The sequence below is a fragment of the Acomys russatus genome, chromosome 17 (genome assembly GCF_903995435.1).
Source record: "Acomys russatus chromosome 17, mAcoRus1.1, whole genome shotgun sequence".
Lineage (NCBI taxonomy): Eukaryota > Metazoa > Chordata > Mammalia > Rodentia > Muridae > Acomys > Acomys russatus.
Genome location: NC_067153.1, coordinates 36,935,466 through 36,957,425, shown reverse-complemented (window position 1 = coordinate 36,957,425; position 21,960 = coordinate 36,935,466). Strand labels below are relative to the sequence as shown.

General features: G+C 43.5%; 1 protein-coding gene across 2 annotated transcripts in view; it reads right to left on the bottom strand.

Annotated features, from left to right (window-relative positions):
* Positions 1-454: 454 nt before the first annotated feature.
* Sybu (syntabulin) overlaps positions 455-21,960 on the bottom strand; it is a 66,659-nt gene continuing 45,153 nt past the window's right edge. For both annotated transcript variants that reach the window (XM_051159711.1, XM_051159712.1), the window contains 4 exons: positions 11,177-11,279; positions 5,209-5,412; positions 3,244-3,393; positions 455-1,619 (listed from right to left, as the gene is read on the bottom strand). In XM_051159711.1, coding sequence (XP_051015668.1) covers positions 518-1,619; positions 3,244-3,393; positions 5,209-5,412; positions 11,177-11,279 — 1,559 coding nt within the window. In that variant the 3' untranslated portion in view covers positions 455-517. The remainder of the gene's footprint in view (positions 1,620-3,243; positions 3,394-5,208; positions 5,413-11,176; positions 11,280-21,960) is intronic.

The window sequence follows — 21,960 nt, the reverse complement described above, 5'->3', positions numbered from 1 at the left end:
ATGAGCCTTTTAAGACTTTGAAGCTACATTAAAAAAAAAAAAAAGCAATTCAAACACTCAAACCTTATGAACCTCAAGAAAGACAATAAAGAGCTATTCAAGTCTTCTTTGAACCAGTTACACAAATACATTTTTATTTTTGGTTACAGTCCCCTGCTATGCACAAGACCATTGGAATGCTGGAACAATTACACATTTGAAACGGCACAAAGCAAAGCAAGGAGATAACATGCCAGCCTTAGGCTGTAGTGAAAGTGCAGACTGCATTTTCTCTTCCTGAACCATTGGTATAAGAACAGGTACCTCAGACAACACGGCAGGGGCGTAAGCATGCTTTCTACACCACTCTGGTGGGACATCTACCGGAACCAGGTTTCCATGCCTTGGAAGATACCTCTGGTTTTAAACAGTGAACAGGCTTCAACTGACTATAGTGCAAACGAAATAGAGAAGAGCGAATTCCACTGATCCGTCTGGTGTTGCTTACATGGACACATTGGCACACAGTAATAACTAACTAGGTTTTCATGTGGAAAGCTGTGCGGCGTAGTGAGTGTAGGGCCACCACACAGCAGCCCCGGAGCAAGGCTCCGATGTTGTAGACAGGATCTGTACCCCCCCTCTGAGTACTGAACGCCCACAGGACAGTGGGCACCACAGGGGCAGCCACGGCCAGAAGATCCACCAAGAAACTGCTGCTCCAGTACTGCCTCACAACACCACCCTGAGGCAGCGAGAGGATGTTGTCCAGCCGTTCTTCTGTACAGGCTGCAAAATCTAGCTCTTTCATGAGGCGATTTGCACGGGCTTCCATAGCTGCCTTGCTGAATGGAATCTCCACAGGAGACAGGAGGATGGCTGAGTTGGGACTTGTTGGAGTTAAATCAAGCATTAAGGCAGAGATGGATTCTGAGAAGCTTCCCATTGAGTCAGCTCCAGATTCATCTGGGGACACCGAGCTTGTGGCCCAGGAGTCCTGCAGCTTTAGCACGCTCTGAATGAGCTCCGAGATGCCAGGGCTGAACGGTACCACGTCGGTCTGCACCGCTTGCTCCACCACCACTCTGCCCTCTTCCTGGCTCACCAAGGGGAGAGCCTTGAGGGCCGGTGGCCTTGGCGTGGAATGAACAAACTCCAGGTCGCCATACTCTGTGGTGGTGGTGGTCACCATCTCATCTAACAAATCTGTGCCCTCGGCCATGCTGTCTCCCACCAGAAGCTCACTGTCGGCACCTTCCTCTGTTACCTGTTCTTCCAGAGATAACCCATCTGCCATCTTGTCAAACGTGGTGCTCAGGGGTAAACTCTTCTCTGGGGACTCACAGGGGAAGTCGAGACACAGTTCGTCCCTTAGGGAACTATTGTGTGCCATCTCCATGCTCTGAAGCAGGGACTCCAGCTTCTTGTTTTGGATGTTTATGTCCACAAAGTATTTCTGAATACCTTTATCTTTGTCAGCCAGGCTGCTCCTCATGGTCTCAATCACCTGTTTGAGCTGTTTAATCTCTTTTCTGGCTTCCTTGAGTGCCAGCTGAGCCTCTACTCTGTGGCACTCCTCTTCAATCCAGTCTTCCCTCATTCGAGCCAGCTGAGACTTGAGCTCCATGATTTCAGATTCCCTACAGGACAGGTCGGCAAAGTTACAAGCACAGTCGACACTAGACACTAGACAGCAATTGACACCAGCCAAAGGGTGTGAAGTAAGTTAAAGCAGTTTCAGACTTTTTTTCTCTTTTTTTGGCAAGTAGTAGCCATGGAACTGCCCCACTTTAATTGTAAAAACAGCTAAGTTAATAATAGTAACCAGAATTAGAATCACTATTGCTGCCATTGTTTCTTTTTTGAATACTCACTGTGGAGCAAGGACTGTACCAAGTACTGCATTAGCATGATCCTGTACACCAAACTTAGTATTTACTACTTTACTTAAGTCTACTTCTAACTCTGTAGTTTACTCCTTCATAATATATATGAAGTTGTGGAAGAACTGATTAGAGAGAAGCTGAAAGATCACTTATAGCCTGGTATAACTGTCCTTAGAGTCTGCTGATATTTTTTAAACAATAAAATGCTATATATAGGTTGAAGAAGAGCTCTGCAAGTTTCTTAGTCTCTCTCATCTCAGAAAAGAGCATAATAAATCTGCTTTATGCCGAGGTGAATATAAGATGTTTACAATAGCCTGTTTTAAAACCTATTTTCAAACCTTGCCGAGAAATTCTTACATATAATTTCTTCAAAATCAGTGTAAATATATATCCTCATGTTACTTGTGACTACAAAGATCAAGCAATCTACATCTTCATGTATCTGAATTCATCTAGTTTTGCTTCTCTAAGTTTAGGCTTGGCAATTTTATCAAGTCTTGCTGCTTTCTTATATTTTCTCTTATCAGGACTCAAAACTTCCCCTGGACTTTTCATAAATCACACTAGTCCGCAAAGTTCGCCCAGGAGGTGGAGCTTGGGTCCCAGGTCTCTTTCAGTCAGGTGAAGAGTCAAATTAAGTCACAAGTTGTTTACTGTCTCCTGCCCATGGCAAAGGCGGAGGAGGAGGAGGATGGAAATATAGTCAAGTTCCTAGATAATGCAAGCACAGACGCAGCTCCCTAGTTACAGCTAGTGTATGTCTGGTAGTCACTTTGTCTCAAGTCATCCCAAGAGGAAACCAAAAAGCAGAAAATGTGGCTTGCTCCCAACATGTCAAGTTTTTTTTTTTTTTTTTTTTCTCCTGTCTGTGGTAAGATCTAGACACAGGCGGTTTTGCTCTCCACGCCCCCCACCCCCACCCCCGATCCTGGCCCTTAAGCCTTAAAGACAGTCCAAGAATAATGAAGCACTTCCTGCAGCATAGAACTAGCTGGCAGGAGTTACAGTGTGCACAACAGCCATCCACGCTCTCCAGACACTTTCGGGGCTTGATGGGGCCACTGTGACCTGTTCTGCTGGAAGTAGAGGATTGTTGCCACACGTGTCTCTGTCTTTTAAAAATAGTCATGTACCTCCCCAATTCTTGATGGCAAAAGTGAGCATACTCAGGAGACAGGATCCCTCTAACCTACCAGCTACCATGAACTCCTGCACTGCAACAGCAAAAGCAATTGTAAAACGAATCTGTTTGAAGACTGAAATTCTTAATGGAACAGCTTTGGTTTTCATTCTTCCGTGTAGTATCGGTTCATATGCCACTCTCTGCAAAGACGGAACCGTGTTAAGTCTCCCAGTATGGGAAGCCCAGATTTACCTCTCGTGAAGTCGGCGTTCGGACTCCTTCAGCTTTGTCCTCAGGTGCCTCACTGTGACCTCCTTCTGCTGCAGAGGGGTCAAGTACTGTTCTGGGTTTGGGGGCTTGACACCGTGATTTTCTCCACAAGACATGTATCTTCCAGACCTCCTGAAATAATTCAAGTAACAAGATGTTACTTTTTGCTCTTGTTTCCTTTTCTATGAAAAGAAAAGGAGAGTAATATACTGGATGTCTGTGCACACCTCCCCCTCAAATTGGGAGGTAATTAAGACATAATGAGCATGGTTCTTTGTGACGGGATTAGTACTTATCAGAGATCCCTTAAGTAGATCTCTGGAAGATAAAGGAAATGAGTAAGTACGAGTGTATTATATGCATGTGTAGAAGTCTCAATGAAAATGTTACTTTACACCACTAATATACACCAATACAATCATTAAAAGGACTCCAGAGAGCTCTGTAGATAATTTTCTTCTTTGTGAAGATTCAATAAAGAGGTGTCTCCAGCACAGAAGTGAGCCCCCCAGCCCCCCAAGAACGTCTCCAGAGCTGAGTGAACACCTAGCTTGTGTTTGTGTCCACAGTCACCCAATCTATGGCACTCTGCTCTAGCAGCCCAACGGACATGCTGTTGGCAGCTAGAGTAGAATGGCAGCACGGTGCTGGAGTTGTGGCAGAACAGGTAACTGTAACCCGCTGGCCAATCTCAGCGTTGTTTGTTGCGTGGAAGGCTGGGGCAGTGCAGGGAGGTTCTCTAAGGCTTAGGAATGATTTCATATGAGGTAGTGCATGCCTGTCTCCAGGCCAGGGCTATCGGTTCAGATGAATGCGCTGCTGCATTAAAGAGCAGTGTGGGGTGGGAGTGGGCAATCGGGGGAGAAGAAAGAGAGCAAGGTGACCTAACTTGCCTCACAATTTGCCCCTGCCTGAAGACCTTGCTTATTACTAGGTTGGATTCAGATTGTTCTGAAGTCAGTGCCAGTGTACGTGTGCTGATTTGGTGGGAGTGGAAAGTTCCTTGTTCAGCGGGAACAAGGCCACTCCACTCTTCCCAGTGTGTTTCGTGGAGAAGCACTCAGTGTTCTGCAAACACAGCCCAGCTGGAATCTTGGCCTTCTCAGGCCTAGCTAAGCCTGGGCATCCCAGCCGGGGCGGGGCGGGCGGAAGAGAGCTGGCTAATAAGAATAGGGATGCTGGGGAGGCGGAGGGCTGCCAGGCTCTCCTCTAACTCTGGACTCAGTTCAAGCCCCCTGCTGCCTGCCCCTTTAGCCCTACACTCTGCCCAATATGGCCCAGGTTCAGTTCCCAACCCTCCAAGCCTTCCCCTCTAGCCCCTCGGGATATGCCAACCCTTCTTCCTCCTCCCCACCCCTCCCCACCTCCTATTAACTCCCTACTCACTGTTTAGGTATCACTTTAGTTTTATTGTGTTAGTGTGGCGTCTCTCATCACTCTATCCTGAACTGAACCCCTGCCTCACCTCTTACATATTAATAGTCATATAACAACAGATAGTTGCAGAATAAGCTAGATTTTTTGTTATTAGAGCGTTAGACCCCTCCTTTGGCAGTGAGCCTGAGGGCCGTTTCTTTTTGCCACTCTGTTCTCTGTGTTGAGCACAGGCCCCACTACTGAATAAGCATTTAATGAACAAATGAAAACCAGCACAATTCCTCCCTGTGCCTAGGTGATGGGAACAGCCCCGTGCCACTGTGCCAATGCCATTTCCCCTCCTATCTAGTGACTGATTGGACTGTTGGGTGGTGTGTTAGCTTGTGGTTTGTGTTCTTTCTGTATCAACCCTTAAAGGATTAGCTAACCGTGAGAAGGAAAAGGGTCTTATTACAGATTAAAGCAGAATCTATAATGGGAACCAAGAGTTATATAATTTTTCCATCTTTAAAGAAAAGACCCAGACAGGATAAATTAAGTAGCACACATTAGGAAGCGAATGGGACTCACCTCATGACTGGGCTGCAGTCACTGCCTTTGTAAGAGCCAGAGTTGCTGCTACTTGGAGAGGAAGGGGCATAGGTAGGGTGGACGTTACTGGGGCTCAGTGGGGTCCTGCACAGCATAGACACAAGGTCCTTTTCCCTTGGGGATGGTGGGCTGTTGCCAGACTTGTGGGATGATGCTCCATTGCTCCGCCCATGGGAACCTCGGCTGAAAGAAGCGCATTCCATATGCTAATTAGAATCTGTGTGGTTGAAGATGCTAAGGGGTTCCCTTGCTCCCTCCTAAAGCTGGTCACTGCTAAGGAAATCTGATCCCTGGAGTGGACTGTGGCAGTATGGCCACTGATGTGGTCCTCACAAACAGCACGGTCTCCAGCCACTTATTATTTGTCCTCCTTGTACAATGAATACAAAGACCCCCTCCCCCTCCTGTTCTTTCAAACAGTTTCTATTTGGCCTTGCTCCCTCCTACAGGAGGCCAATGCCTTTCCAGTGAGGAGCTGGAATACTATTGCCTTGCTCCAAGACCTTCAGTACTTTCCCACTGTCACCAGAGTGAAGCCTAGAATCCTTACGATGGTGTCCAGGTCCAGTTCAGCATTCCTTCCAAGCCGTCCTCCTAAATACCCCAATTTTACAAATGATGTAGCTTCTTGAAGGATCTGTGCTTGTTTTCACCTTGGCATTTTTGAACCTGTAATTTTTGCTGTCCAGCATGATTGTTGAAATGAACTAGCTGGGTTTGAGTCCTTGTGCTGCCATTTATTAAACATTTAAGAAAATCACTTTAAACACACAACACACTCACACACAACACACCATACAGACATAATACACACAACACACATACACCACACACACTCACACACAACACACCATACAGACATAATACACACAACACACATATTCCACGTACACACATACACATCATACAGACAAAATATATACAACACACACACACACACACCATACACACTCACACACACCACATCATACAGACATAATACACACAACACACACACACCGTACATACACAACATCATACAGACATAATACAGCACATACACATCCTGCACACACCATACACACATACCACACACCACACAAACATCATGCCTTTCTCACAGAGTTGGTTTGAGAATCTAGCCTGATGTGGTGTATCCCTGTAACATCAGGACTTGGGAGGTAGAGGTGGAAAACTCAGGAATTCAAGGTCATCTTTTACTATATAACAAGTTTGAATGCCAATCTGTATTGCATGGGACCTGACTTTGTCAAATTGGTAGGGTATGAAAGTTTATTCCAGAAGTTTCACTCAGCTCAGCTCTAGGCTAGTATTACAGGATCAGCTTGTTTAGACTTTTCCTGCTAATCTGGTTCCAGACATTTGATATCCAGTAAAGTTGAAAAGCACCCAGAGAACACTGAAATTACTTAAATGTGCTCTGTCAGGAGTATGGCTTGGTTTTGCAGGAAAATTAACATGAAGAAGATTCTTTTCATACGGCAGCACTGCTGTCTGAGACCCTCTTCTATCTGGAGTTGTAAGTCTGGTTCTGTCCTGTTGGAGCATTTCAGTGAGAAATGTATGTTTAAAAAAAAAAAAAAAAAAGAGTGCTAGTGAGCCCAACACTCACATTTAATCACATTTAAATTCAAATGCAATCTCACCTTGCTGCCAACCAAGTATACTGCACACTAATGAACCCACCAAACTCTAAATTTAAAAGGCCTTTCCTCTTGAAATCATCCAAACAGACTCACTCCCCTTCTCACAAGGAAGGAGACACTTTATGTGAAACAGATGGGCTGATGGCGGGGTGACAAGCCAACTTCAGCAGCCCAAGAGTGGGAAGAACTTGATGAGTAGCTGAGAGGAACATGTCCTCTGGCTCGGAGTTTCCTCTCTGTGTTTCGCTTCCATGCCTGGCACTGGCAACTGTATTTCTCAATGTGACTACAAGAAAACATGGAGGGTTAACTCTTGCCAGAGATGAGCGAATATAAAGAGCTATCCATAACTTTGACCCGGGGAGTGTTATTCTCCATTAATCATCCGTTACAGCCTTCAGTGTCACTGGTGCTGTTCCAGATACTTTGTGAACGCTTGGATTTCATCCTGTTAGCCTGGTGCAAATCATGGTGTCCCATTTACGCATGTTTCACTGTGGCTTGGGGAAGAGAAATGCAAGAATGTACAGCTAAGCTGGGGTTCAGAGCTGGAACTTTAAAAATTCCTTAGCAGTGATGTTTCCCTCCTTATGGAAATGGAATAAACTCGGTCCTGTAAACAGGTGTCATTTGGATACTGTCTGGCCAATCTGTGTGAGCATTCGTCCATTCACCTTGTAACAAAGTGTTGAGATACACGATCTATGGCAAGCATTACATGAGGTGATTTCATGAGAACTCATCTGATATATGGAAGAAAGCAAAGAAAGACTCCTCGAGCTGTAAAATATTGCTCAAGCCTTATAAAACTCATAATCAAGACTTCATACATGTTTCAGGACATGAATTTCATGTCCTTAAGACCTAATTAAAAAAAAAAAAAAACCTTCCAGTTTGAAACTATCATTGTTTCCCCTTTCATTTACTTCACCTCAAAGGTTAACAGATATGGACATGAACGCCATCAATGACTGTCATCATTTTCAAAGGAGAAGCTGGGAGTCCACGTTTGTAAGGGCCACAGAGAAGCAAGCCCAATGCTTGCCCCCCACCTCCACACACCTTAAATTCCTTGGTTTAACAGGGACGAACAATGTAATACACAGAAAAGAGAAAATTCTGCTCGCCCCACACCTCTGAATACCAGAACAGAGAAATGTAGAAGAACAGATACAAACCTCACCAGAGTCCAAGGGATCTCTATTCCCTAGCCGTGGACCCTTTACTTCAGGGTAGTATCGCCACCTCCATCCCATCATTTTTTTATTCATCATCCTCATCTTCATTGTCATCATCCACTACTGTCGTTGTTTTGGACTTAACTGTATCACTTTCACTATCCCAAGTTCATACACTTGGGCCCTAATCCCCCCCCCCAGACTTCAGAATGCAATTGTATTTGGAGACGAGACTTTTAAAGAGGTAATTAAAGTTGAAATTAGGCTGTTGTGCTAGGCCCTTATTCAATTTAATTGGTGCCCTTATAATAAGGGAGAATTTGGACACACATGTGTTCAGAGCAACGATGATGTAAGGATACAGGGAGGTCGAGCATCTTCAAGCCAAGCAGAGGCTCAAGAAGACACCAACCTTACCCGATCTTGATCTGAAAGTCCCTAAAGTGGCAAGTAACTGGTTGTCTTATTGTTCAGGCCAGCTGCTCTGTGGCAATTTGCTTTGCAGCTCAGGAGTAGAAGCAGCATGTTCATTTTATTTTATAAATATACCTCTACTGTGTGTAACCAAGGTCTGGACTTTGCGATGTAATGAACTATATCAGCTTTCTTAACTCAGTGATATTGCTGCTATTTGTTTTCCTGAGCAGGAAACAAAGCTAGAATAATATACCTAATAAGCAACGGTGTATTTGATGCTAATTCCAAACCACCCACATCTCACTATTCCATCATTTCTAGACGGATTAAATAAGACTTCCTCAAATATCACCAGAGTTGGATGAAGAGTTAGCTGACTTGCAAGTCTCTAAAGCTTTGTTATTTAAGAAAATCACCTGTCAAAAGTGTTTTCAGTATATCCACCCTTCCCTCTCATCCCAGCACTTTCACTAAATATTGCAGCTACAGCAGGAAGCAATTAGTTACACATCTGATTCTGCTACACAGTCTGGTGTGCATAGCCAGCCCACTTAGAGTTGCCCTTGATGCTTGGTCTTGTTGAACACAGAGATTACATAGCAAGCCTAAGATAGTCCATCACTGAGATTTACTGATGGCACTCTGTGAGTGCATCAGACAAGCCTTTAATCCCAGCACTTAGGAGGCAGAGGCAGGCAGATCTCTGTGAGTTTGAAGTCAGCCTGGTCTACAGAGTGAGTACAGGACAGGCAAGGCTACACCGACAGACTCTGTCTTGAAAAACCAAAGCAAAAATAAAATAAAATAAAATAAAAGTGAGGAACCAATATCAGTTTCCAAAAACAAATTGTTAAAACATTGACATCTGTTGCTTGACCATAAAAGATTTTGCTGTGGGGCTAGAAAGAGGGATCAATGGTTAGGAGACAATCCTGCTCTTACAGATGGCCTGGGTTTACCTCACATCACCCACATCATGCACCTCAAAATTGCTGGTCATTCCAGTTCTAGGCCATGGGCACCTGCATCCACATGGTGCATATAAACTCATGCAGGTAAAAATACAAATAATGAGATAAGAAAAAAAAAAAAAAAAAAAAAAAAAAAAAAAAAACAAACTAACCTCCCCCAAATAATTCTTGTATATCTGATTTGTATATTTGTATATTTGATTTGCACAAATCGTTTTATATTTACTACATCAATTTTTGATTGCTTTTCACAAAATTCTGAACTTGAGACTAGAATGTTTTCTCTGAGATCTCCGTGTTATTGACATCTTGAAATCTAACTACAAACCCAAGTTCTTTTGACATGCACAATAAAATTGCCTCTGGGCTCATTTTCTTTGATGCCTTTCACCGTGGGGATGTGTCAGTTTTTAGGGAAAGACTCATCTATGCTAAGAACTTTCATATCCTTCCCCTGGGATCCCAGAGGCACTCTATAACCAAAGGACAAAGGGGCGGGACAGAGTAGCAGTCTTTGCTTCCCTTAGACCCTATGCTTTTCTCACAGGTTTGTCTGGATTTACGTTTAACAGGAGACTGTGCACTGGGGTCATCTTAGGCTCCCTGTACAAGCACCAGTCACCAGGAGAAACAGGAAATATTTGCACAGGGCCCCAAACATACACTATTAATAATTTTTCAATGCAATGGCCCAGGACAGTGATGTGACTTATTAAGATGTGCCCCAGGTGGGGGTGCTGTCATTCCATCACTCCTTTTCAGTCCCTGATGGAGCTCACTTCATCACTGAGGTCCTGAAACTCACCCATCAAACACATAACACATGCCCACTGCACTCTCTATTTTCCTGTGTCACTACACACACACACACACACACACACACACACACACACACTTTACCTTTGTGTTATTTTTGTACATTACTAGACTCGTAATGGCTTTCACTGATTTCTATTTACTCTTGCAGTTGATGCTCAGTAAGTACCTGTTGAGGACTAAGGACACTATTCATGGGTAGAAACTCCTCCCACTAACCGTGAGCCTTTCCATGCACTTTCCCATAATCCTCTGCCCCCAGTGTCAAGGGTGCGCAATTTACTATGCCTATCACATGTCACACACTGTCCTAAACTGAAGCCCTAGGCCTCCCCGTAACTGTTTTGCAGACAAGAAGCAGAAGTATAGAGAACTGATGCCTTTGTTCAGGGCCGTGCAGCCTGTAGAGGGTGGTCCTGGTGTAAGGCCAGGACAGACAAGGCCTGACTCCAGAGGGCACACATCCAGCTGCTTTGCGCTGCCTCTGGCAAAGGTGGCTACCCACATCTGTGAACTTACACTTTTTTCCCCTCCATTTCTTCCCAACTAAATATCTCCTTCCTAGAAGGGAAGCTAGAGGCTTTGTAAGTGGCTCGAAAATGATAGGGTCATGAGGGGTGGGCAGGCTGGACACAAAGCTTAACTTCCCAGTGCACCTACAAGTGAGTCAGGGAAGGAGCAAGGGATGGATGGAGACGGGCCCAGAGCCAAGGTCTGCGTGAGAGATAGCTGGGGGCAGGGAGAGCAGGCCAGGTCACAGGAGGACAGTAGGTGAAGCAAGGAAACCACCAGTGGCAAGTCCCTGTGGACTCAACCTCAGTACTAATAACGAACTCAGAGTCCAGGTGGTTCCACAGAACCGTACGGACAAGACGTCACCTGCATAAAGCTTGGAAATTATAGACGAGTCGGTGCCTACTTGCGTGAGAAAGAGGCTCGCTTGTTTCCTGTTGTGGACATGTGGACCTCGGGAGCCGAGATGCTGCCTGTGCTGCTCGAGGAGCTAAAATCTGCTTCACTGCCTGAAAAACAACAGGGGAGAGAGAGAAAGAGACATGAAGGAAATGCGAGCCAAGGCCAGGCGGCCGGGCGCCCTGCCTCCCAGGTCCCAGCTTCCTGAGCTGCATGCTCTAAAGGTGGCGCAAGTGCCAAGATTCCAGAGCTTCCAAAAGCTTTGTGCTTTCCTCGGGGCAGACGGGAGAAAGCGCAGGCACAGGCACCATTTCATAAACAGGCTAGCACAGAAGGACAGACAGATGGTTTCTCCGAGAGCCAATCTCCAGCAGACTATATAAACAGCGGCCCAAGAAGGCCTAGGGATCCCAACCGCCCCTGGACGACTCTTATCAACAACTCACACCACCCAAAGTGTAAGCAAATGGAAGAGCTCTGATCAGGGCAAAAGTAGTTTTCCCCAGAAGTTTATCTTGGAGCTGTTGTGTCAGCTCCCGGTAGTTGAACTTGGCACCTCTAGTCTGTACTCAACCGGTTAGAAGGAGTCAAGAGAGGCCCTGGCTCCAGGGGCAACACTGTGTGATTACAGGCGTGGCTTTCTAGGACAGATGTTTCAATGTCTAGGCATATATATAGGGACAGAATCTTAACCAAAACAGAAAGTTACCATTTCCAAACGGAGTTGACAGTAACGTGACCCGTGAGACAGAAATCTGGGATTTGGGCTTTGAGGTAGGATTGTCAGTTTACAAAGATAAATAATGATGTGGGAACAAGTGAGAGTTGGGCGTGTAGCTGTAACAGCATGCTGTGTGTTGGAGTCACATAAACTCATTCTAATAAAAAAGACATAGTTGCCGCATTTCAATAACGGAATTATTTCTACAGGTTTTCTAGGGAAGTGAAGGGGAACAGTGGATCATAGCAGGACTGTTCTCGAGCATCCAGGACCCCCAGGATGCCCAGCTTCTTTTGGAAATGAGTCATGAGTGACCTTTTAGCTGAACAACAACTCTCATTCCCAGTTCTTAGCAGATTAGAGCGACAATTCACTGGGAGCCAGACCAGCAATTCCTTATGCATGGTGGAATCTCTCTAATGGCGGCACACACTTTCAAATCTCTGGGAACTTAATTAGTTGCTTCTGTGTAACACACTGGCTACACTTAGCATCTGACGATCTCAAAGACAGGTGATTGGTGGTGTAGCCTGGCAACACACTATTCCTGACAGGCTAATTCTCCAGCTTCGCCTGCCAGCACATCATCAGGCTGGTTACTAAGTGATAAAAGTTGGCCGTTTTCAAAGATATGTCTTGTGGTTATGACCTCCGGGTTTAAGGTATTATTTTCAAATGTGAAATTCTTACTTGGAAACACCCAGTTTTCATTTTTTAAAAGATATGCAAAAAGTCATGAGTTGCAATAACTGCCTGCGTAAAAACAGAAATTCTAGAGCAGAAACAAACAATTACCTAAAAAACTCAGAATTTAACTAAAAATCTAGGATGCCTTTGATCTCTTGTACTCATGTCTTCAAGCTAAGGGGTTAACTTGGTTTAACATTTTATTGCTACCGGAACTCAATATATTGACTCTTAAATATCTTTCGAGCCTAAGGTCTCTTTGTTCCAGTACATTCCATCTTATCTTCTGCATATCTGCAAAAGATTAGGAGGCACTTTCAGGGTGGCCCATTGTTGCAGGTATACTCAAAACCATTTGAATAATATGGTAGTGATATTATGCACATGCTATGTCACACCTACTTCAACTAATGGTATTTTAAAAATATTTATAATTTGGGGGCTCGTGAGATGGCTCAGTGGATAAAAGCACTTGGAACACAAACTTGGAGTCGCTGCACAAGACTGGTGACGAGTTTGACTCCTGGAACTCATGTGAAAGTGTAGGGAGATCATCAACTCCACAAAGTTGTTCTCTGATGGAAATACATGTAAACACACACACACACACACACACACACACACACACACACACACACACATACACACACAAATAATACATTTTACAAAATTTACAATTTGGTGAACATGGTATAAGATCAATGAACTTTTCTTTGAGGTTTTAGTTTAGTTTGAGATGGGTACTGTGTTGTCAGGAATGGCCTTGAACTACTGAACAGATGGGAGAATCAGTTGATTCTCCATGCTACTATGACTAGCTGAGAAAGCTAACTTTTAAAGTCATCTTATATGCCCAGCCAATTCACTAAGCAAAAGAAGAAAAAGCCTAGAGGTCTGGACTTGCCATTTATGTATTAGTTGGTAATGAAATTATGAGGAGGAAGGGGCATCTATTGTCATCTTCAGTGTATGCCACAGGGCACTGCTGCAGACTTTGTAGCTCATGGTAGCTCCTTTGTGTTTTAGCAGAGAGCACCTCACCCGAACCGCAGAACTTAAGTCTGGTGGCTTGGGTTGTGCCAGCTCACATATCACCTCTTCTTGCTATATGAGAATGCTAGGAAAATCACTTCCCCTTCATGCCTCAGTTTCCTCAAGCAACATTATAGGCGTGGTTGACACAGCGTAAGGTAGGTCTAAATAAGTACTAACCACTGTTTTTATTCTGCTGGGATTAAAAATGTAGCTTCTATTTACTACGTATTTCTTTTTTTTTTTTTTTTTAAAGAACATTTAGAAAATAGTAAGCAAGGGGAAGAAAAATAAGTCTATAAATTCATCCACAAATAAAACCCTTTGCTATACTATTCAGCATTCACACTTAACCTTTTGCTATAAATTACATGCTATATACTATGCAGCACCCACACTCAACACACTATTATGTAGGCTCCCTTTTCTCTTAATATAGTAAAATCTTTGATATATAGCCCATTTTAATTAGTAAATAGTTCTCCATTTACATATTTTTTCTATTATTAGAAGCAAATACTTTGTACCAGGAACTATCCCAAACACCTCCACATAAACAGTCTATTTCTCATAATAACACAGACTCTGTGAGTTGGAGACAGGTGTCATGAAATCACTTTTACAGCAGGGAGGGGCACACGTTGACACAACTAGTAAGTCAAGGCTGATGTCAAGGCTCAAGGTCGTCTGGTCCTGCTCTTAAATATAGCTAATATTAATGGATACACTTGATCATACAGATTCACATACTTGTTTAACTGATCTCATTAAATTCGTAACAGAATTTTGAGACAAAGGATATAATCAACTGAAAGACTCACAATACACACTCCATTTCCACAGGGATTTGGAAATAGCACTGGCCTGTAGCAGCTTTGTGCCCAAGAGGGTATTTGCCTCATCAGCCTGGGTAGGTACCCAATTGGAAAATCTCTGATGTTAACGGAAATATTCTGTAAGAGCACTAGAAAATGATTTGCTTATTGAAAAATTGGGACTGAAAGGCCCATAGGAACTAAAAAACTTTGTGTATCTAAGTTACGTCACTCATCTGTGATCACCTGCATTGGTGGCCCTGGACTATGGCTGGTGGTGACCTTTGTGAAGACAAATTCCTGGTGACCAAGGGTTAGCAGCAGAAGGAGATTTTTAGGTAGCAAAACAGCTACATCCAAAAGATCTGGTTGGTATTTTGTTTGCCTGCTTGTTTGGTACCACTGCTAGGCTCTTTAGAGAAGTGTTACTCTTCTTCCTTTATAATGCTGAGTTAAAAAGCACTCAGGTGCATAGGGGTCAAGGCCATGGAATTAGGGAAGAACAGGGAAACAGTTTCAGCCCAAGCTGAAAACTAAACTTACTCTTAAAGCCATCCTTGTGTTTGGGTCTTTAGGATGCTACATTCTGGGCTGCTTTGGGGACACTTATAAGGACCTTAGGCACTTTACCACATGGTAATCTTACTACCTAGTAAGAACCGACGATCCTTCTAAACCACCAGCAAGTCTTCTGCTCTCCTTTGCCATTGCAGTTATCTGATTAACTCAGGCTAACCATCTACATCCACAGTTCAAATCCCTCCCCAACCACAAATAGAAGTTATTCTCTTTAAGTCTGTCCTCTGGGGAGGACAGAGGAGTCACTTTCCCTGAAGCCAAGCACACTCATCAAGGAAGAGCTGGAGCAGGGTATACACAGTTACCTCAGACACTACAGAAGGCTCTAAAGCCCATTTGGTGAGGCTACTCTATCTGTTAAGGCTTTGGGGGGCTTAGCCCCAGATGGCATCTGAGAAGTGTTCCACAGCCAAACAGAGCATTCGGACTGTTCAGTCATCTAAGACTACTGCAAGTGCTATTCAGAAAAGGGACTTGTGATCAAATCCACTAAAGGCAAAGGCTTTTTATATTTTGAAACAGTAATGTTTTTTAAAAGTTGCCAGTATAATTCTCACTTATATTATTCTAAGTTTAGAAATGATTTACTTCCATTATGATTGACACTCAATTGGTACAGCACCCACATACTTGAATATATAACTTAGAAGTAAAAACATCCAAATGCAAATTATTTAGACATAATGTGTATTAAAATAAAACTTCTAGTAGGAAAATGTAAAAGCTAAAGATAAATGACAAGCTGAGAAGAAACATATCGTAGGATGAGAGGCTAATTTCCTTAATTTCACTGAAAACTTATATAAGTTGGGGAAAGAAAAACCAATAAAAGATGAGCAAATGACATAAGAAGATATGACAAGAAAAAAACACTTAATGTACATGACGAGCTACATAATTTCACTTAAAACATTAAGAATATGGGTGAAAACAAGACACTTTGCATTTATCAAACCGGGACAATGTCTGAAAATATGCATTCTATCAAGGGCTTGTGAAAACGCATAGAGTTCATAAGAGTATGTGCTGATGTAATATGCACAGAAAACAAAGTTGGACTCCATCAGTTTTATGTTGCACAGGAGCACCTGAAAAACAGCCATTGAGAGTGAGTGGCTGTATTTTCCTGAATTTCTTCCAGGCTACCAAGATGAGACTTGGTGGCCTGTGACCATATATATGGCAGGGGAGGAGGCCCCCTTCGGTCACAGACCTAGGGGAGGGGAATAGGGTGAAAGTGGGGTGGGGGTGGGGGGGGAGGGAGGAACAGGAGGATACAAGTAAGGGGAAAACAACTGAGATGTAATCTGAATAAAAAAAAAAAAAAACAGTGAGTGGCTGCCAGATGCAGTGGTGCACACCTTTAATCCCAGCACTTGGGAGGCAGAGACAAGTGGATTGCTGTGAGTTCAAGGGCAGCCTTGTCTGCAAAGCAAGTCCAGGACAGCCAAGGCTACACAGAGAAACCCTGTCTCGAAACACCAAAAAGAGTGAGGGGCTAAATCAGGAAGTAGAGCAGCTATCTAGAACACGGCAATCATGCGAAGAGAAAGATAGGTGTGTAGAAGTGAGAAAAGCTTCAGAACTGTTATTAGATAAAATCAAGAGGCAGGAGAGTAGGCATGGGGCATCTGCTTTTGTGTAAGCACATCTTAAAATCACATGCAACTCACCATATTCTAGAACATTTTCTCAAGGGACAATAATGATCTGTCAATTGTGGCCTCCCTTGGGTATCACGAAGTAACTTGGGAAAGCGCAAATACAAACATATTTTCACTTTACTATCATCTCAAGTCACCTGGCTTCCTGGCCATATGCATATTACTCTTAACACAAAAATACAAGTGTGAGAACGTATGCAATGTTTTATTTTACAAGTAGTCATGACACTGAATGCAGCATTGCGAGGGCGCTGGAGTCACGAGACTTTGGAATCCAGGCTCTACATCTTCATTTGGAAATTGCGCAGCACATGAAGAGAAAGTCCACTTCTCTTGATTATTGGAGTTTCATTCCATGGGCCACAGTCAGGCATGACAGCTATTAAAAATGCACATTCCTACATCCCTTCCTCTTACACCTCCAGAACTGGAATATCTATGGGTGTTGCCTAGAAAAATGCACAACTGTTAAGCTCCATAGTGAGTGTCATGCATACTAAAATATGGTAACATATTAACACTAAGAATATTAATGGATGTATTGAGCATATTGTATATACAAACTCATTTCCTCCTTACAGTACGAGGTTAGAACCATTATCCTCTTTCCTACAGCAGAGCCTGACATGTAGGAGGACAAATGTTCAACAAACATTTACTAAGTAAATAATATATTAACCTTTAAGTGTGTGTGTGTGTGTGTGAGAGAGGGGGGGGGAAGAGAGAGAGAGACAGAGAGAGAGAGAGAGAGAGAGAGAGAGAGAGAGAGAGAGAGAGAGAGAGAGAGAGAGAACCTAAAGGCTAAGAGAGTGTTTAAAATCTTAACCAAAATTAAGAATCTAGCTAGAGGCAGTGCCTTTGGTTAGAAAGTATTCGCTTTCCCTCCTTTGTTGAGCTTTCTTTTTGCCGTGTTTATAGGTCTCTCATTGACTCTTGCTCAACAGGTGCGTTGTCTGTACATCTGCCAAGAACAGCTGAGCCACACAGAGAAGGGGATGAGCTGGGCAGCCCTGCCCATGGCCTTGTAGCTCTTTTAGAGACTATTTTCAGAGCCCTCCTCCCTTACATTCTTAGACCTCGAAGGCCACCTGGCCAGGACTCTGGGTGCTATATAGTAAAACTGCTGGCACTCTTCCTGGATTGCTCTGAAAACAAGACTCAGACCCAAGGGCAATTCTACAGCTTTTTAGAGTGACCTGTTTCAGAATCTTCCATCTTTAGAAACTGTATCGTACACATGCACACACCATATACTTTTGTTTTGGGAGATCTTTATTGTACAGTTCTAGGGGAAAGTGCCTTTTTATCAAGTGATTGTAGGAGATAAATGGGCTCAGTACAGTGCTTGTTGTGAATCTTTCCTATGGGTGGGCGTCATGCTGTCTGCAATGTCTTTTGATCTTTGTACTGTAGTTACGGTTCCACTGAAATGATAATGAAAATGTATTGAGTGCTTGCTGTATACCTGGCCTTGTTGTCATTTCTTTGTAAGCTGCACATGAATTCCCACAATTGTTTACGAATACCATTCATATCTTCACCCCCACTTTACTGGTGAACAAACAGCTCTCTCTCTCTCTCTCTCTCATTCACACACACACACACACACACACACACACACACACACACACACACACACACTCATCATAGGTGTTTCAAAGCTGGGCCACTTCCATGCTTGGGATGCAAAGTTAGTATGACACTTTGCAGTTGACCCGCGGTTTTAGGCCTTCACGATCCTGAGAAGGGATGTCTAGTATGCAACTGCAGGTGCCAGACACTGTTCAGCAGGGGGAGACAACTTGCTATCTAGCACACTAGCATATACTAGATTTGCATTGGCCTGTAAACCCTAGTCTTTTTCCTTTATGGTGGCTCATGTACCTATGGCAGAGATACCCAACAGAAAAAAGGACCCTCAAATAGGTCTCTAATATTACCTCTCTTTCGGATTCAGCACTGGCGACAGGATTGATGATAGCTGGGCTCCAGGAGTGTGCTCCCTCATCCCACTGCTTTTAGAAGAGTCCCACACACCGTGGTAATGGATTTCATTCTAACTGCTTATCTTGAGGAGCTGGTAATAACGGCACTCTTTCCTGAAGTAATTTTCTGACTTGCATGTTACTCGTTTTTTTCACCCATCAGTTTGCTGGGCTGAGTGGAGTCTCTGGCCCTTCAACAAAGCTAGCTGAAAAGGATGTCGCTTCTATTTAAGAAGTGTTCATCTAGTGTTTAGCCAAACGAGATGGCTTCTCTGCGTGTCTGGCAGGAAAATATAAATCAGGGAAGAGCAGCATAAAGGTGGCAGCGATGAGTAAAAGCAGAGTGCCATGTAGGGGGCCAGGGAATGGAGGAGAAGAATGCGGACAAGATGCAGGCAATAGTAAAACAACAGGGCAGGCCTGTGGCTCTAAGTCCAGAATACAAGACAGATCAGCAACAACAACCACAACAACAGTAGACATATTTCTTGGCACTCCCTCTTTATCCTTGCTTGTCTTGTGAGGACAGGGGTACAGTCAGCTTGTATTGCTAGATCTCAATGGAAGAAAAACTCCCACTTGCTGGAAATAAGATGGCACAATTTACAACTCACCGCGCCAAGGCGTCCACCAGGATTCTGAAATAGCTTCTTGTTGCTGTACGTAAGCATGTTTACAAGTCAACTCAGAAATCTAACAGCCTTAAATGTCTCCGCTCATCTTTGTCTCTGCTGGTGAGTAATATCCAGGACACAAACTCTCAGTGTAGTGTGCACACTCAACCTCCTCCTCCCCATGCAGAGCAGCAATGAGAGCAACTCAGTCCACAAGCCACCCAAATAGTGGCGTTTCACACAGGCTTATTCCCTTGAGATCTCCAGGAGCATCACACGGTACCCTCACATCATTGAACAGGCTAGTGTTTTAACACTTGACTCAGCCAGGCTCCAGTTTCCACATCTTGATGTCTTTTTATTGTGGCTTGAGGATTACTACTTCTTTTTATCACCTGTATGTTCAATCCTCATGAATTTGGTTTTTTTTTTCTTTTTATAAATAGCCACATACACTAGCTATGTGGCTTTGAGAAGAGTTCACAGCCTCTCTGTGCTTCGCATTCATCGCCGAAGGGAAGGTTACCATAGGACGTGTCCCACCAAGTTCTCGGGACTACGCATGTTGTGTGGGTAAACAAAATGGTGTCCATGTCAGAGTATTGCACATATCTTAATTTTCTTCTTATAACCACCCTCTCTAAATCACATCTGAATATCAACCTGTAAGGCAGCAGCCATCAGGCGAAGGACGTGGAGCAGGAACTCAGGGGGTGAGAAGCTGTCATGGTGTGTGAATGCGCAAGGAGAATTCAGAATAGACACACGCAGAAACAAACAGCAGATGGTCTGGCAGAGTGAAGACTCCATTTGCCTTTACAGTAGAAGCAATTGTGTGAATCCTTAGTTCTCAGCTGTATTGGTTGACTGAACTCTTCACTGTTGTGAGAAACTAAACAATGAAAACCCATTTGGCAGAACCTTCTGGAGGAGTCTGCTCCATGAGCACCCGGTGGAAACCAAGAGTTCACCAAGGCCAAGACATCACTAGCTCATATTTTCATGCCTTATGGGTTTTTTTCTTGCCTAAAAATATCAGGTTGATACATGCTCTTTGTGTGGGAAAGAGACAAATATCTTATTAGGGATGCAATTTTCACGAAGAGAAAAAATGCAGACTATTTCTAGCTAAAGGATTAGGACTTTAGGAAGCAGGAACACAGAACTAGCCAGCTTTTTGAAACTATGTGTGTCTACTGGAGACCATAGCAGCCAGAGCAGACATGAGGAGGAGTAGCTGAGTATGGCAGAAGTATCATGAGAAGAAGCAGAGACAACACTCACAAGGCCACAGTGGTGACTTGGAGAAAGGTGAGCTTTAAAATCCTCCTGAGTCATCATGGGACTAAAGCTTGGGACTGGTAAAGTTAGGAGATGCTCTCACGTGACACAAGAGTCCTTCCTAGACTCTTCTCTGAGGAAACATGGAATACCTTTCTCAGAGAAATGGATGCCAAAGAAAAGATGTGCCTGTTTTCCCTATACCTGTCACACCATCACCACAACTCTGCCCCAGCATTCTGCCCTGACACTTCTAATAGTCTTCGGATGCAGCACCTTTGTGGTCATTGTGTATAAACTGAATGACTGACAGGCAAGATGGGAACCAGAGAGGCAAAGGCTTCAGTCACACTGCTGTGTGGAAACCAAACATGTCATTTCTCTGTGGAAGAGTGACCTTTTAGCATTCTCTCTGTGTTATAAGATCTATTTCTTTTTAAATTTCTTTTGTTTTTTATATTTTAAGTCTATTTCTTAATTTCTTTTTTTATTATGAATCTCAGAGGTATAGAATGGTTTAAACATAATCTTTGGATCTTGACATCATCGGTTCATGTGAAAGTAACCCTGATGTAGTTACATACAGAGTTATTTATGCACGCATGCTTTCTTTCTTTTTATTTTTTATTTTTGTTTTTTTGCATGCTTTATTTCTTTATGCTTAGCATTTTAACAAATGTAGAAACCACTGCCATAACTTGCCACAAAACCCGGATGCCAACACTAGTTCTCCCAATCTTGTCTCCTGTTCAGCATTTACATGTTTTTCTTTTTGTAATTAATGAGCAGATCATCATCAGATGTATAATCTTTGGGGACAATATTCAAGAGTCTCCAAATAATTGTACTGAATTAATTCTATTCCTATTTAATATTTCATTGTACAATCTGTGCAAAACTTTATTAATTCAATCTCCTATTGATGAGGAAATGAAATGGATTTATTAGCTAGTTTTAAAAATTCTTTTATTTGTTTTGCTTTGTTCTTGGAGACAGGTCTCATGCAGCTCAGGCTGCCCTGAGCTCGGTGTATACCTGAGGATGATCCGGAACTTCTGAACCTTGTCCTTCTACTTGCCAGGATCACAGCCCCGCCATGCCGTTTTTTAGGGTGCTGGGGGTTGAACCTTGTGCTTTGTTCATGCCAAGTAAGCACCCTGTTAGCTGATACACGCCCCCAACCCCTGGAGTTTTCAATTGGATACTTATTTGCATTTTCAGGGATGCAACACTTCCCCACAAAAGTCTAGAACCAACCAATGTGCATGACAGATCTCTAGGCAAAAAGAAATGTCCTACAGGGAGCCTGTCATTATACCCACTTCCATCTCATGACAGAGAGCCAAGAGCTCAGAAAACAAAGCAGAGAGCAAAACCACAACAGCACAACCTATGAGCTCTGCCCTCTATCCC